Genomic DNA, 16076 nt, shown 5'->3' with positions numbered 1-16076 from the left:
GATGAATGGGAAATATGGCAAAAATTCTGGTTAGCAAAGTACATTAGCATCATCTGTCAGAAGATTTGAACTAGGTAATTGTCGTGTTGGCATCCGTACACTCTCCAACCTCGACAATGCCGATCCAATAATGATGTATATCTCTTGATGAAATGTACAAAAATATGCTCTGCATATGTTATTAGAAGTGTTTTAGATAGTTATATTTGTAGGTATATTAAAAGTCCCTAGATGCAATATTTGAGATATTAATCTTCAAGGCTGTCAAATTAACTGGGGCTAGGGTAAGGTGGATATATAGATTAAATTAAATTTAAATTAGCTCCTTAATTTTTTGACAGACCTCTGTTTTATGTGAATAAATTGACTTATTGAATGTTTAAATGACAACCCATATTATTTACCAAATAAAAACCACTCACATAATTTTTTCTCAATGAAAACACCGCCCGAATGACTAGAAAAAGCTTGTTTTACTTCAACACTTTTTTTTTTTACTTCCTTTATAAACAATCCGTCTAATTGCTAACCAAACAAGGACCCGCTAGTGATAGACGAAGTCTATAACGCTCTAAACCTAATAAAATTTTAAAATCAATATACCTACTGGTCCGGCTAATTGCATCGTTTGAAATCACAACTTTGCGTAAGAATTAACGTGTTTTGAATGTTAGGTCTAATTGTTTGAAATGACAGGTCGGTAATTGACGTTTTTTATGTAATTAATTAATTTGAATTAAAATCTAAACTTGGCTCCGTGTTGGAGCGACATTGATTCGCCTAGGTTTATCTCATAAGTATAGACAAAGAAATAATAAACACATGATTTATTGACAGTGATGAATTAATGGGTTGTACACGAGCAGGGGCGTAGCGAGGGGGGGGGGGGGGGGCGGGGGGGTGCGGACCGCACCGGGTGACACCATTTAGGGGGGTGACACCAAGGCAAAAAATAGCAAAATATATAGAGAAAAACTCGAGGGGGGGGTGCAAATCGAAAACTCGAGGGGGGGGGTGCAAATCGAAAGTTTGAGGGGCGTGCAAATCGAAAACTCGAGGGGGGGTGCAAATCGAAAGTTTAAGGGGGGGGGGGGGTGCAATCGAAAATTTGAAAGTTTGTCCCTGTGAAGGGTCTCTATGCCTCTGGGGGGGTGACACCATTAAGTGCCGCACCGGGTGACACCCGACCTCGCTACGCCACTGTACACGAGGTCCACACATTTTCTTTTAACGACGATCGTTAAAATTTTCCTATTAATTTTTTATTTGTTTGCAAACTAAATGTATGATAGAACCAGATTTGACGGTGTGGCCTAGCGGTAGAGTCTTAAGTTGTAAACCCGGGTTCAAATCAGTGGAACGTCCCATAATACTGGGTAACTAACATATGAACAAATGTGGCTGGGCATAGTGCTACGACCAACTATCTTTTCACATGCTGAGGTCTCTAATGCGAATGAACTTTGGCACGACCGGGACAAGATGATGTATAAAAATGTATTTAATGTTATTAATTTTGTAACTAAGTATTATATTTGCAAACATTCCAGAACATCGCATCTTGACAAAGACGACATGAAAAACATAGGGACATTCTAAATACTTATTCATGTTTCTGTATTTTTAAAGTGTATAACACATAAAGGCTCAGTTACAGTACTTAATTTCAAAATAATTTGCGCATTTTGAAAGAGCATATTAAATGTAATACACTATTTAAGATCTTGTTAGCGAGCTGGATAGAATTTAAATTCAGTAGAATGAGAAAATAGTTTGAAAATAAAGATGTTCTTTAAATATTAGGGCTGTTAGTCAACCGACCAGTTAGGTTAAGCTTTGTGTGACGGCAAGCCTTTTATTCACAAATCTAGAAGAACGTTGTTCTTAACAAACTAAACACAAAGAAAAAAGCAAGATATAAATTTAGTACTGAATAAATAAATAGTGACTAGGTTGAATTTCCATTCGTTGATGTTTGTAAGGATTATAAGAAGAAAAGAAAATACGTCAGTAAAAGAATGTAATTTATCGATGATTTTCTCTATCTTTCTCTCTCTCTCTCTCTCTCCCCCTCTCTCTTTCTCTTTTCCTCTCTCTCTCTCTCTCTTTTTATAGTACAAGAGTTTAGCTTAATCAGTGTTTCTTCCAGACTTTTTTCTCCGGGGGGGCACTTGAAATCTTCGGGGGGGCGGTAAACTTTCTTCGGGGGGGCGGACACTGTTAAAAGTATATATTTTCTATATAAATTATATAAATTTCATTTCGTTCGGGGGGGCGGTAAAAATTTTTCGGGGGGGCTTAGCCCCCCCGAAGAGATGCCTGGAAGAAACTCTGAGCTTAATGGAGAAATAAAACGACACGTGAGTGTTATTATAATGACACGAATAATTTCAAACATAAAACAGTTGGAAGAAGAAAACAATTTTAAAAATCTTATTTAGATTTTGACCGAATTATATTTTTATTTTTTTAATAATTAATTATATTGGCGAAAGAATAAAACTGCATTAACATAGTTATATCTTTATATCAGGTGTGATAAGTGTGGTATATAAATGGCTGAGACGTGTGACCTTGTTTTCTAAAACTGAGTTATTTAAATGTACACAATACCTGCGTAATATTTTTTATCACATACGTCGGGGCACGTGTTTGCACACGATCGAATAGCACACACCAGGACGTGTTGTATTGAAGGTCTTGTGTACATTAATCACTCTGTTTAATAGTGAGGTAAAATACACTTTGGCGACTGGCGTGATTTCCACGGTTACAATATCGCAAAGGCGTCACGTACTGTATGTGATGGGGGATTTGTATGGGTTTCTCTATGAATCTGTATGAAGACTACTCCTATAACTAATACCTCGACTATTAACTTGTGATGAGGACAGGAACACTCTTATTTTCCGACGACACTAATTAACGATATCAACAACTTCGATCATGAAATATAATTAACTTTATTATCAAACACTAATAATATACAATATCAAAGCACGTCCTTTTCCTAAAATGTCTAACCCCCCAACTGTCTTCACTGTTGCGGCCTACGTCATCGGTAACATTGTCGCGTCACGCTCACGTCAAACTCACGCCACACCAGGATAATTCCCATTACCTCTACATCGGTGTTGCACTCACTGACACTAGTACAAAAAGCTAGTCCTATTTTGTTTTGTGTCGTCTTCAAATCGTGTCTGACGTCTTTTTCTCTTTCTGATAGAGCTGTGTCTATTGTCTGTATCTTGATAGATATTGTCTTAAATCCCCTAGCAGGTCTGTAAATCTTCTTAGTCTTACTTGAACCTCAAACTTAATTCGTGAGCGGCAGAGAAAATGAGCGGCAGAGAAAAACTTGTTAAAGTTAAAGTTTTGTTTAAAATTTCAGTTGTCATCTTTAAAATGCATTGTTTTGTCTCAAAGAATCCAAACTTGCTCCTTTTAGGCTTCCCAGCTTGGCACTATTGTATCAATAGTCACTTGAAGACTCTTTCTGTAAGGTTTAAACGACACGATTTGACGCGTTCATTGGTGCTGATACCATAGCATCTCTTTTGGTATTGTTTTTATTCATGTTTGCTATAATGTTTAAAGCACAAATTATGGCTCTAAATTATATTAAGAAGAAAGACCACCATCAGATTCTATTTCATGTAAAATATTTTCATTGTTACTTCATTTTCAACATGATAATTTTTTCATGCGGTGTTTACACCAACAAAATGGCCAAAAATAAACAAAACTATACAGAAGTTAAGAAGATGCCATATGATATAACCATATAACCAGTGTTATTCAATATATGAATGTCCCTATAATATAATAAATGTTAATATCTTCCATTCTTGAGTATAGAAAGATTTAACACGTTTTAAAATGCACTGGTTTATTGTATTTTACCTCTACAACTTACCTGCACTTAATGTATTAACATTGTTTTATTACTAATCGAATAACAATGTCTGATGTGCGTATTGTACGCTAACTGACCTACAAAGTGTCAACACACGTTTTTGTCTTTAGCAATTATTGGTTACGACTGTTCGTCTCATTGCTGTTTAGGTCGTTCTGACTGGCCAATGTCTTATATAAACTACGACCTAGTTAAACTACATGTACCATTGTATCACAACATTGAAGATAATTCTGATAATGTCTGTATTTTAAGTAAGGTATAATCGAGGAGAAGAAAATATATTTACAGTAAATTATCCTTGGTTAGATAGGTTCGTCTACTGTTAAATAGTTTGCAAAAAATAAAAAGATTTTTAATTATTTTGTATAAACCCATAGAGCAGCTTCCCTTTTATTTAGTGTATTAGTTGTGTTACAACAGTCAGTGTTCTAAAAAAAAAGAAATTAATCCTAAATAGAAGACTAAATATACAAGAAGCTCGAAAACATACGTAACTAAACGATCCAATTGAGAAGCATTTTTAAATGTGTAATTTAGAATTACCTTATATTTCACTCTGAATTTGAATCCCTTCTATTTATAACATCAGGGACATTTTTTGCTAATTGAATAGTTTAGTCGAACGTGTCATTTGAGATAAACATGTAACAGCTGTTTCATTATCTTACACATTAATTTGTTTACGCTCAAGATCCAACTGATAAACAGAAAAATTGCGAAAATCGTTTTTCTAAAATAACAAATTGATTTATCTTGCTAATACAATATTTATAAAATAACATAATTATACCATTTTAGTGTAATGCTTTCTACATTGTTCATTCAATTTAAATATGTGAAGCGTAAACCGCTTCTGTCTACAAAGCGGTGTTGGTGAAATATAGTTACAGCAATATAGAACGGTTTTAATTAGAGAGATAGAAGAATAAAAAAAAAATGATAAACAACTGCATAATAGGACGTTTGCGTCAAAAAATCTTTCAGTATATACATTGCTGTTTTATGTAGGTTGTCGTTTGACCTACTTTTTTTTCATCGTCATGGTAATAATGGCTGCCGAAAACGACGATACCGTGATTCCGTTTTTTTTATTAAGAATGTTTGATGGTCATTTCAGAAATATATACTAATAATCTTTATTTCTGCATTTTATTCAACGATATCGATCTAATATTAACACTAAACGATTAGAAGTCTGATGCTAGCTTGCCATTTGTACATTTTCTTTTGTCTAATCGCTAAGAATATCGAACAAAACGTAATATAGGTAAGTTAAACGGGAATTGCTTTATTTAACACTTTTGTAAACTTACTCAAACTATTGTAAACTATAGAAAAGTATATATTGCGTCCTACTAAAATGATTTCATTAATTTTTTAAATTCATGCAGGATAAAACAAAACAGCCAAACAAAAAACTTGATCGAGACAATAGTTAACTAAGCCTACCCACATTGCCCGTGTATTTGAATGGGAAGAAATCTAGCTAAACGGCAGTGAACGGTCACTCGCGTCACAACAATACTCCTTAAACAAGCTTTTATGTAATAATGCACTAAAAAGTAGAAAATATACACTACTATTTAAATAACTATAAAAAAAAATGTGGGTCTCTTCCTAAATATTAGACACTACTATTTTAATTACTATAAAGAAAAGCGTGGGTCACTTTAGTATCTATTGGATACCTTTACTAATATTTAGGAAGAGACCCACGCTTTTCTTTATAGTTATTTAAATAGTAGTGTATAATTTATTTTTTACTTTTAGTGCATTATTACATATACGCTTGTTAATAAACGTTTTTTTTAATGAATTTTTTTTCAGTACTTTACATGTTTTATTTACAATAGTTACATGACTAAAAACCTTTGTCAAGTTTATAGCATAAGTTTCAGTAAAATATTATGGAATAGCTTAGTCTAGTGGTAAAGAACTATACTGCTGACCCGACTAAAAACCATCGTGCGCCTATGGAACGTGATGTCGCGCTTTTGACGAAGAGCCCCCTTCGCTCCATGTCCCACACGGCCGTGATGACGCGTGTGGATAGAACTGCCTAATAATTCGGTCCAAATTTTAATTAATTCATAAAAAAAAAATTAGGCTTCCAATAAAGTCAAATTTAATGTCATAACGCATTGTCTTCATATCTTGATCCACGTACAAATTAAGAACCGTATCTGTCAATTAGAAGTGTCCAAATCTTCGCTCCGGCGTTTCGATCTAGACAAACAGGAAGTGAGTGTTATAAAAGCTAGTAAAAACGAACCCACCGTATCACTGAATTTCAGTCATATTATACCATTTAAAAACAAACGCCGTTAATTACAAATCATTTTCTAAGCTACCGATTAAATTTGATAAATAAAATTGGTATCAAATTAAAGGTAAGTGTAGTTTTTATTTGTTTATGTCATCTTTAACTATAAAGTTTAAAATCTTAGTCGTCACCTTAGTTTTATGTAGTTATCTTTTAAAAGAACGATAATCATAGAATTCTATTATTTTAAAACATTTTCAATGTTTCTTTCCATGGATCATAAACGTACAATTCAGGTTCAACATATGAAATAAAAAACATGTATACACAAGTATAAATTTATCATTTCAGCTTGTTATTACTTTGACTAATATTAAATGCATTCAATAGCTTGAAAATGGACTGTAACTAACAGTTAAATCAATCCCACATCTCCCCACAATAATTTCCTTCAGAGTTTGATCTACTGTGGGGATGGTGGTACGGCCACCCGACATGTCCCAGCCTGTAGACAGACGCTCCACTGGAGCCTGGACACGTACATGTTGTGTACCAGTACCTTGTCAAAGTTTCATCATCATCATCGTCATCATCCCTCTCATGTTTGTGTGTCCATTGTCCTACAGAGACCTGTTTAGGACAGCCATGAGGATGTGACACTATAACAATCAACTTGACCACATCATGAAATCTCCTGTATTTGTCCTCTACTTCCCCACATAAATCATCAACGTGCTGGCACATCTTGTCCAGTTCATCAACCAACTTTAAGTCACATGTGGAATATGTCAACCTACACCAGTCTTCCTCAATGTTTGCCTTACGCCACACCTCCCAGCCATCAAGACTGACCACTGGACTTTTATTGTCAACAAAACCTAAAACACACCTGGTCTGTCTCGCCTCACTGTCATCAAATACCACGTGTGTGGCTGTCAACACATGAACCTGTCCCCACACCTTGCTGGGTGTTGCAGAGTCTTGACAATTGGCACAATGACAAGTTCCGTCAATCTCTGTGTACTTGTACACACTCCACACCCTTCCTGTCCCTAACCTCATCACGTGACTTCCTCCGTCATTATAATATGGATATGGAACTTGAGTGCCTGGGTAAAACTCTGGTCTCTCTAGACTGGTGAATTTAGTCTTTACCTGGACAGTTAAGGCTGCCAATGTTTTGATTGTCTCAGACATGAAGTCGTCGTCATGGAAACGTGAGGGGAGTTATTTTGTGTTGAAATCTTTAAGAGGTATAAAACCTTTGTGACCTGGATTCTTCTTACAGCCATTAACATGTTTGTGTAGATCAGCTTCTCCTACATAGCACATCTCAGCTTCATGATTTCCTACAGGAATAGGGGAAACAGATTGTTTAAACAGTCTAAAATAGCTAAACAAGAATTTTCAGATACCGTTTAAAATGATACAATTTTCTTCATTTAATCAAGTATGAATTTACGATAATAAAGTCATCTATATGTTTTCACTAGCACATATTTATAGTAGCTTAAACCTGTTGCTTTATGTGTGTCATATTTCTCACCTGAATTAAAGACATCTGTTTGGACACTTTTGATAACTTTACTTAGACTCTCACAGTATGGCATATCTAAAATAAAAGGAAAAGAAAACACATACATTAACTTATAATTATAGTGACAAGTAGTGTGTCATTACTGAGATAAACTCTTATGGCTTGACTAATACACTCTCAAAGCTCAAAGTCCCGTAAAAAAGAAAATACATTTTTGTAGAATTCATTAGGTATTTAAAATTAACTTTTACACTTATTGATACACATGTATGTTATTAAGGAATGGATCTTTAAAGTATTTGAAATTTAAAATATCATAATAGATTTTAAATGAGCTAAACATTTGGTCAATGAATCATTTATTAAGCTCTACCGTCAGGTGTACTTGATGGCTCCAATTTTCTTTTTCTCACTTTGTTTTGGGTTTTCATTGTTTTTGTTACTGTAGATATGATTACACATTATTAATTTAAAATAGAAACTAGGGCTTAATAAGTGCACTAATGAAGAATTTAAACAAATAAACATTTGTAGGTTTAACTTTACATCTGCGCATAAAAGTTTCTAGAGTTTATGAAACAACTAGTAACTTAAAATAGACTTCATTCCATGAAATAAGGAAAAGGCTACATAAAATGTTTACCACAAAAAAAACAACCATTGTGGATACATTTTTCGGCTCTAAACAAAGCACCTTTGGTAATCAGCGTATAATTTATTTGATATTTTGATAAGTACGTTAATTAATTGACATTAACTAATATATTCAAATTCTAAATTTCTTACGCAGGATTTATGTTTGAAAATAAGACTTAACCCTGACCACAAACAACAAATGCAGCTAAATTTATAAAATGTTCTGCTTAATTTTAATACCGATATAGGGATATCCACTAGCTGTTACTCACAACTATCGACTAAACCTTGAAAACAAAAGCATTTGATTATTTTAATGAAGGCAAAAGTGGTCTGTGATAGATTGACGAGGAGCCACATTGGTGTTAACAGCCTTTATTTACAGACAGCCATGATGGTAAGAGAGGAAGGAAGTACAATGCACAAGGGACATCACTCAAGATAACAATATAAATATAATACTAATACAGAAGAGTGAGTTCCCTTGACCTCACAATTATCTCAATCTATTACATCCCTTTACCCTTAGAACACAATAATACATCTCTCAATAGAACAATTGATAGTATCCTAAAATCACCAATTATATTGTAACATGAACACTATGGTAGATTACATCCTTACAAACAATGCACAATATGCTACAACATAATCAAGATACAAAACAATGATGTCAAAGTCCTTTTGACCTTTAGAATCATAGGTCTAACTTATTTGGGACTTTGATTGTCCTGTTTGACCTTCTCAGTAGCTTTTGATTTGGTGACTCAATATTCTGACCATTTGGATTCTCTATCTCAGGAGGTCTAGGATTTAAATCATTAACTCCAGAATTTACATTTTCTGACTCCAGACAACTTGGTTCACTCATATCAACAGAACTTGGTTGTGGAACAAACTGAGTTGGTGTGAACTGATCAGACTAGGTGGGATTGACAGATTCACACTTATTATCTGCACAAGTTATTCTTAACTTTATAAGGCACAGGTCCTGTACATTGAACAATTTGACCTGGTATCCATTTTTCCTTTCTCCCATAATTTCTCAGATACACATTCTCATTAACACCAAATTCTCTTTCAATGCATTATTGCCATGATTTAATGGAACTATTTTTGAATTGGCATCTGGAAGTATTATGCTGTTATTCAGATCCTTAACTGACATAGATTTCTTTGATTGATCAATTTTCTCAGGTAATCTGAAGTGCACTTTTTGTAACCAAACATACTGTTTAAAAGTAATATCCTGGACAATATCACTTTGCAACTGTGATCCAGTATTTGAAGTGGGTGTATTAAATGGCAAAAATCTTTTTCTTCTTTTCTTTTGATGTTACCCTGTTAGTTTCTGTAAGTGCTAATGATGTTAGCAAAGTTGTTTGATGATCACATTCCTTCTTACTAATGTATTCTCTTTAAAACATTTGAAATTGCCATATCACCATAATCATTTATTAAGTTACAAATACTTTGTTTAGGCAACTCTGACTGATAATGGACTGCATCTTCTCCATCTTTTATATTATCTTTACAAAGGGTTTTATTTCTTATTTAATATGGCCTTAAGTCATCATTCACAGACTCTTCAGGCCAACCATTCTTACAGTACTCATATACTTTTATTAAGCACTCATCTTTTTGTGTTTCTCTCTTAATATCATTCACATTTATATTGGAGTTATCCATGATAGTGAAGAGAACAAATACATCTTCTGGTACATAGCTCAGGCTTTGGTTTTTTAAAGGTAATCTACTCAGACTATCTGCACTATTCTCAGATCCAGGTTTGTATTTCAATTCATAATTGTATGCAGTTAGTGTGATAGCCCATCTTTGAATTCTTGGTGAGGCATGCTCAGGTAGGGTTTTGTTTTCTCCAAACAAACCTAGCAATGGTTTATGATCTGTAAAGATGGTGAACTTCCTACCAAATAGAAACTTATGAAATTTCTTAACACCAAAAATGATGCCTAAGCCTTCCCTATCTAACTGAGAATAATTTTTCTCAGCCTGGTTCAAAGATCTACTGGCAAAAGCAATGGGTCTGTCACCCTTCTCATCCATGTGGGACAAGACTGCTCCTACACCATCTGGTGAAGCATCACATGTTAATATAAGTCTTTTCCCTGGGTCATAGTGAGTTAGTAAGGTGTCAGAAGACAAAGCCTCTTTTGCTGTATTAAAAGCAGTATCTTGTTGTTTACCCCAGTGCCAAGTTGCATTTTTCTGTAGCAGCTTGTACAGTGGTGATAGTTTACCAGACAGATTTCCTATGAACTTTGCATAGTAATTTATTAAGCCCAAAAAAGCTCTTAGTTGTTGGGTATTTTCAGGTTTGGGTGCTTCTTTAATGGCTTTTGTTTTCTCAGGTTGAGGTCTGATGCCTTGTTTGCTCAATATATAACCAAGAAAACTAATTTCTGTCAACATGAATTGACATTTATCTTTGTTTATCTTTAAACCTTTTTCACCAACAATTTTCAATACTTTATCAAGTGTTTTAAGATGTTCAGTGTCATTCTTACCAGTTATGTACACATTGTCAAAGTACACACAAACATTTGGAATGTCCTTAAAAATACTGTCCATGACAGCTTGGAAAATTCCAGGGCTAGATGATATGCCAAAACATAGTCTTTCATATTGGTAGAGTCCTTTATGTGTGTTTATTGTCGTATAGACTTTTGAATCTGGATGCAGTTCTAGTTGAGTGTAAGCATGACTAAAGTCTAATTCAGTGAATTTGTCTCCTCCTGCCAAATTCAAAGAAATTTCCTCAATATTAGGTATAGGGTACCTATTTAGCTCTATTTGCTTATTCAGTGTAGTTTTATAATCTCCACAAATTCTTATAGAACCATCCTTCTTTAACACTGGCACAATGGGCGACGCCCAATCGGAATAGTCTACCTTCTTTATAATGCCATTAGATTCCAATCTACTTAGCTCATTTTCAATTTTATTCCTCATTGCATAAGATGGAACTCTAGCTTTGCAGTATCTTGGATTTGTGTCTTTAATGCTTAACTTCACTGTTCTATCATTTAGTAATCATGGATTACCAAAAACACATTTATTTTCAGATATAACTTTATCTAGTGAAGTAAGACTAGATTCTTTTACATTCTTCAATGAACAAATACTCTCCCAATTTAACTTAAGATCACTTAACCAGTTCCAACCTAGTAATGGTGGTCCATTTCCTTCAACCACAAGAAGAGGAAGTTTAGCACTTTGACCATTATAACTTACATGAACCATACACTCTCCTGTTACCGGAACATTGTCACCAGTGTATGTTGTTAGACACTTGTGACATGGCTGTAGAGGCACTGATCCTCCTGTGACAGCGTCAAAATCTTTCTTTGTGATGACTGTTAGAGATGCTCCAGTGTCAAGTTGGAAGCTGATGCTCTTACCGTTGATATAAACTAGTACACTGATGGGAGCATGACTTATTGATTTCACAGAGAATAGGTTGAAATCCGGCTGCGAATCAGTTTGAGCATTTTCACAGGTAGAGTGGTTCATTGGTTGGGTTAGGTAGTCTTGGTGAGAGTTAACATAGTGCTGCTTTTGGTTGCGGTACTGTCTTGACTGGCTAGATTTAGCAACAGACGAAGACTTTGCAAAGCAGGCCTTGGCAATGTGACCTTGCTTACTGCACTTATAACAAGTTGCTAACTTGAACTTGCACCGATGAGATGCATGGGGACCTTTGCATCGATGACATTTTTGATAATTATTACTAGATTTAGATCTAGGATTTGAACGAGCAGGCTGTTTAGCATAAGTTGGAATGCTCTGATGGGGTTGATGTTTATTGACTAACCTGCTGTTTACTGCATGGATCTCTGAAGGTGCTAAAGATCTCGCCGCCTCAGATGACTGCTGGAATGACATTGCAAGTTGTATTGCTTTTTCCAATTTTAGATCTGACTCGAGCAGCAACTTTCTTTGAATATCAGGGCTGTTTACAACTGTCACAAACTTTTCACACAGTCTGTCAGACAGCGTGTCTCCGAATTCACAAAATCTACTTAAATGACGTAAAGCAGCAACATATTCTGATATTGACTCGTTTGGTTGACGAGTCCTACTGTCAAATCTAGCTCGACATAGAAACTTTGATGGTACAGGCGCATGGTGGTCTGTTAGCAATTTGCTCAGCTCGTTAAAGCTCTTGGTAGTTAGACTAGCTGGTGCGCATAAGTCTTTTAGTAGCCTAAATTGTTGAGGCCCTATGACTGTTAACAAAACAGCTCTCTTTTTGGCTTCTATCGTCACGTTGTTTGCTTCAAGGTAAAAGCTTAACCTATCTAGGTAATCTTGAATGATTTCATCATTCGCATCAAATTGTTTTATTTGGCCATACAGCGCCATTATTCTAGAAATAATTAGCTAATAAGCTCTAGCAAACCTCTTTTTTGCGTAAGTAGGTGCTCTTTCTAGTAGATGTTTATCCTTCGTCGCCAAAATGTGATAGATTGACGAGGAGCCACATTGGTGTTAACAGCCTTTATTTACAGACAGCCATGATGGTAAGAGAGGAAGGAAGTACAATGCACAAGGGACATCACTCAAGATAACAATATAAATATAATACTAATACAGAAGAGTGAGTTCCCTTGACCTCACAATTATCTCAATCTATTACAGTCATTGTTTAATTTTCAAAACATTTGTTTTTTCAAATCACTCTGAAGTTAGAAGTGATTCTCAGCTTATCAGTTTTGAGTTTAATTGCCATATTTTCATAAACCTTATCACATTGTGTGCAGTTAATTTTCCTCCAAAATACTTAATAATTTATTTTACCAATTTTTGTATTTAAACTTTACATTTTTAGGACTTCTAAACTGATTTTAGTCTGCACAAATTGTAACATATTCAAACAAGTATTTTTTTTTTACAATTTAAATGCTCAAAAATACATTGTGAGTAAATTGCTGTAACAGATTGTATTATTGGTTAAGATTACTATATTGTATTTTACGTGAAGCTGCATGAATGAAGAGTACCTGGCCAACTGAAACATTGTGTGAGCGACTTGTCATGTTTTACGTGTTTTTTTGTGAGATTGTAAGGGGAGAGAATGTAAGGAATAAAAGAGGAGTGCAAAGTGAACGGGGATGCTTGCCTGTGTCTGTGAAGTAAGATGTAAGATGTCACCACGTCAATTTGTTTCTAGACTATAATATGATAGTCGTTTCTTCTACTATCGATCATTGTCATTATTCTTGTGGATCTATGTAAATAAAGTTGAAAGTTAAAAAGTACTGTTTATCCTGTTACTGAATGAAAGAACCCACAATATCGTATTGTTATATCAACAAAATACGTGTTGTTACAATTGCCTAATCTAATATATATATATATATATATATATATATATATATATATATATATATATATATATATATATATCATGCATTACTACACCTTTTATGCCATCGCAATGAAACTTTGGGGAGTTGTTGAGAATACTCATGGTATGGTTTCTGCGAAAAAATATATTTCAAATTCGTAGGTATGGTGCCCCGGCAGGGTGCGATTCGATATGTCTCTATATACGGTATATTTAAAAAAGTCGATCTCCATACAAGGAAAGGTTTCTTCAAAAAAAATTATTTTCACAATATCTGAAACCCGGGAGCGTGCGATTTGAAAAAAAAAATTAAAGTTGGATGCGATTCGGCACCGTTCTTCCGAGTAACATTAAACGTTGCGTAGTTGAAAAGAATACTCTCGAGAAGGTTTTGTGCGGAAAAATGAAATGCATTTTTTATGGACTGATCAATAACCTAGTCTACCAATGAACATTCTGTAAGGCAGTGTTTAAAATTTGAAGCTTTATCTTCAGCTAACGGGGCTTACATTCCCTTGAGTCCGAACTCTTGACTTTTGGAGTAATAAATGATACGAGCCGACCCGCGGTGTATCATACGCCGCTATTTAGTTGTTTTTTCTACTTTTCAGTAATTCATAATTTGTGAATTCGACAGTACCAATGCTGCCACTGAAAATATTTGCTTTAAAACACTTAACCCCCATTCCCCCCCTCCCCCCCCCCCCCCCGTGAAAGCAGCCTCCTCTTAGTTACCTCCTCTAAGTTTAAAATAGTTTCAAACTGAATTATCTGCCCCTAATAGCCGTCACCAAACAAATCATTTAGCGTGAACTACAACTCACCTGACCATGTGAGGGGTGGTGGTGGTGGGGGTGGGGGTGGGGGGGTGGTAGCGATAGAGAGGAAGAGAGGGGACTGCAAGGCGCGCGCTTGCAACTTGTTTTCTAACGGCTCCCAGAAGAGAATTATATATATAGATGCTCTGCCACCCGACCACGTCGTCCAACTAATATTTAAGGCAATCTTATCGCGTCTTTTAAAATAGCACACATAAAGACGTATAGCGTGTGCGTTATTTGATATACCAACAATAGCAACACACACTATTATTAAAGGCAAAACCAAAGTGAGAAAACATTTTTAACTAAAGCACTTATAAAGAATTAATGTGCTATGATGAATATATGGAGTGGCGTAGTCGGGATATAGAGCGCTAGGTTACTACTTCCAATGACTCGAGTTTGGATCTAGGTATGAATTTGAGTTTTTAAATTTGTGTTTTAGTTTTTATCCAACATCTGATAAAAATAACGAAGAACCAAGCTAGGTAAAATCGTGTATAAAGAGGTCATGGGTTCTAGAATGTAGCTAATTTCTTCCACATTTAAACTAGTAGGGCTGAGTTGACCTGCTTACGGAGATAGTAATGTTTTTTGGTATCGCATCGCTACCCCTAATTCATTAATAAGCTAGAGATGATGTAACAAAAAGTCACTGTGGGTAACATGACGTCCATAATCGAAAAAGAAAGCGAGAGCGAGAAAAATAGGATGGAAGCTATATGGACAGTCCGACATCGATTAGACATTAATGGATGTGATCTATGGATAGCTAATTAATGCTGTTTTTTTTTATCCACGACCGTTGTGTTTCGGTTAATTTGTTGCTCTTTTACAACAAATTAAGGGTTCTTTTACCTTAAACTGTATTCCACACACGTTTACGTTCGGCTTACTTCCTTCATTATATAAAATATTTTCCCAACAGGCAGTAACTAGTTATATAAAAGGTTAAAATCAGTATTTAGTAAAATTAGCAAAAATTGGGGAGGGGGGGTGGTTGTAATGGTAAAATCTTAAAAATGTACTAGATTGATTTATTTTTAGTCAATTAGTTCTCGTTATTTCCCAACCTAAGATTGCATAAAAAAGACCGAGGTATGTTTGTTCTAGTTATTTACCCACCGAAGATTGCAGTAGAAAAAGACCCAGGTATGTTTGTTCTTGTTATTTACCAACCTAAGATTGCAGTAGAAAAAGACCGAGGTATTTTTGTTCTCGTTATTTACCAACCTAAGATTACAGTAGAAAAAGACCGAGGTATTTTTGTTCTCGTTATTTACCAACCTAAGATTACAGTAGAAAAAGACCGAGGTATGTTTGTTCTCGTTATTTACCCACCTAAGATTGCAGTAGAAAAAGACCGAGGTATTTTTGTTCTCGTTATTTACCAACCTAAGATTACAGTAGAAAAAGACCGAGGTATGTTTGTTCTCGTTATTTACCAACCTAAGATTGCAGTAGATAAAGACCGAGGTATGTTTGTTCTAGTTAGTTACCAACCTAAGAATAAAGTAGAAAAAGACCGA

General features: G+C 35.0%; 2 protein-coding genes across 2 annotated transcripts in view; both read right to left on the bottom strand.

Moving 5' to 3' along the window:
* Window positions 1-5906: 5906 nt before the first annotated feature.
* The window catches only part of LOC131934719 (CD40 ligand-like), a 315715-nt gene continuing 305545 nt past the window's right edge, over window positions 5907-16076 (bottom strand). Inside the window, exon 13 of the mRNA XM_059290832.1 lies at window positions 5907-6145. The gene's annotated coding sequence lies outside the window, so the exon portion shown is untranslated. The remainder of the gene's footprint in view (window positions 6146-16076) is intronic.
* LOC131934717 (uncharacterized) overlaps window positions 6535-16076 on the bottom strand; it is a 307927-nt gene continuing 298385 nt past the window's right edge. Inside the window, exons 2-3 of the mRNA XM_059290829.1 lie at window positions 7729-7794; window positions 6535-7531 (exon numbers count right to left, since the gene is read on the bottom strand). Coding sequence (XP_059146812.1) covers window positions 6603-7379 — 777 coding nt within the window. The 5' untranslated portion in view covers window positions 7380-7531; window positions 7729-7794 and the 3' untranslated portion in view covers window positions 6535-6602. The remainder of the gene's footprint in view (window positions 7532-7728; window positions 7795-16076) is intronic.

This window comes from Physella acuta, unplaced genomic scaffold (assembly GCF_028476545.2).
Source record: "Physella acuta isolate Inbredline_101_S28 unplaced genomic scaffold, ASM2847654v3 ptg000116l, whole genome shotgun sequence".
Lineage (NCBI taxonomy): Eukaryota > Metazoa > Mollusca > Gastropoda > Physidae > Physella > Physella acuta.
This window is presented reverse-complemented; position numbering and strand designations above follow the sequence as displayed.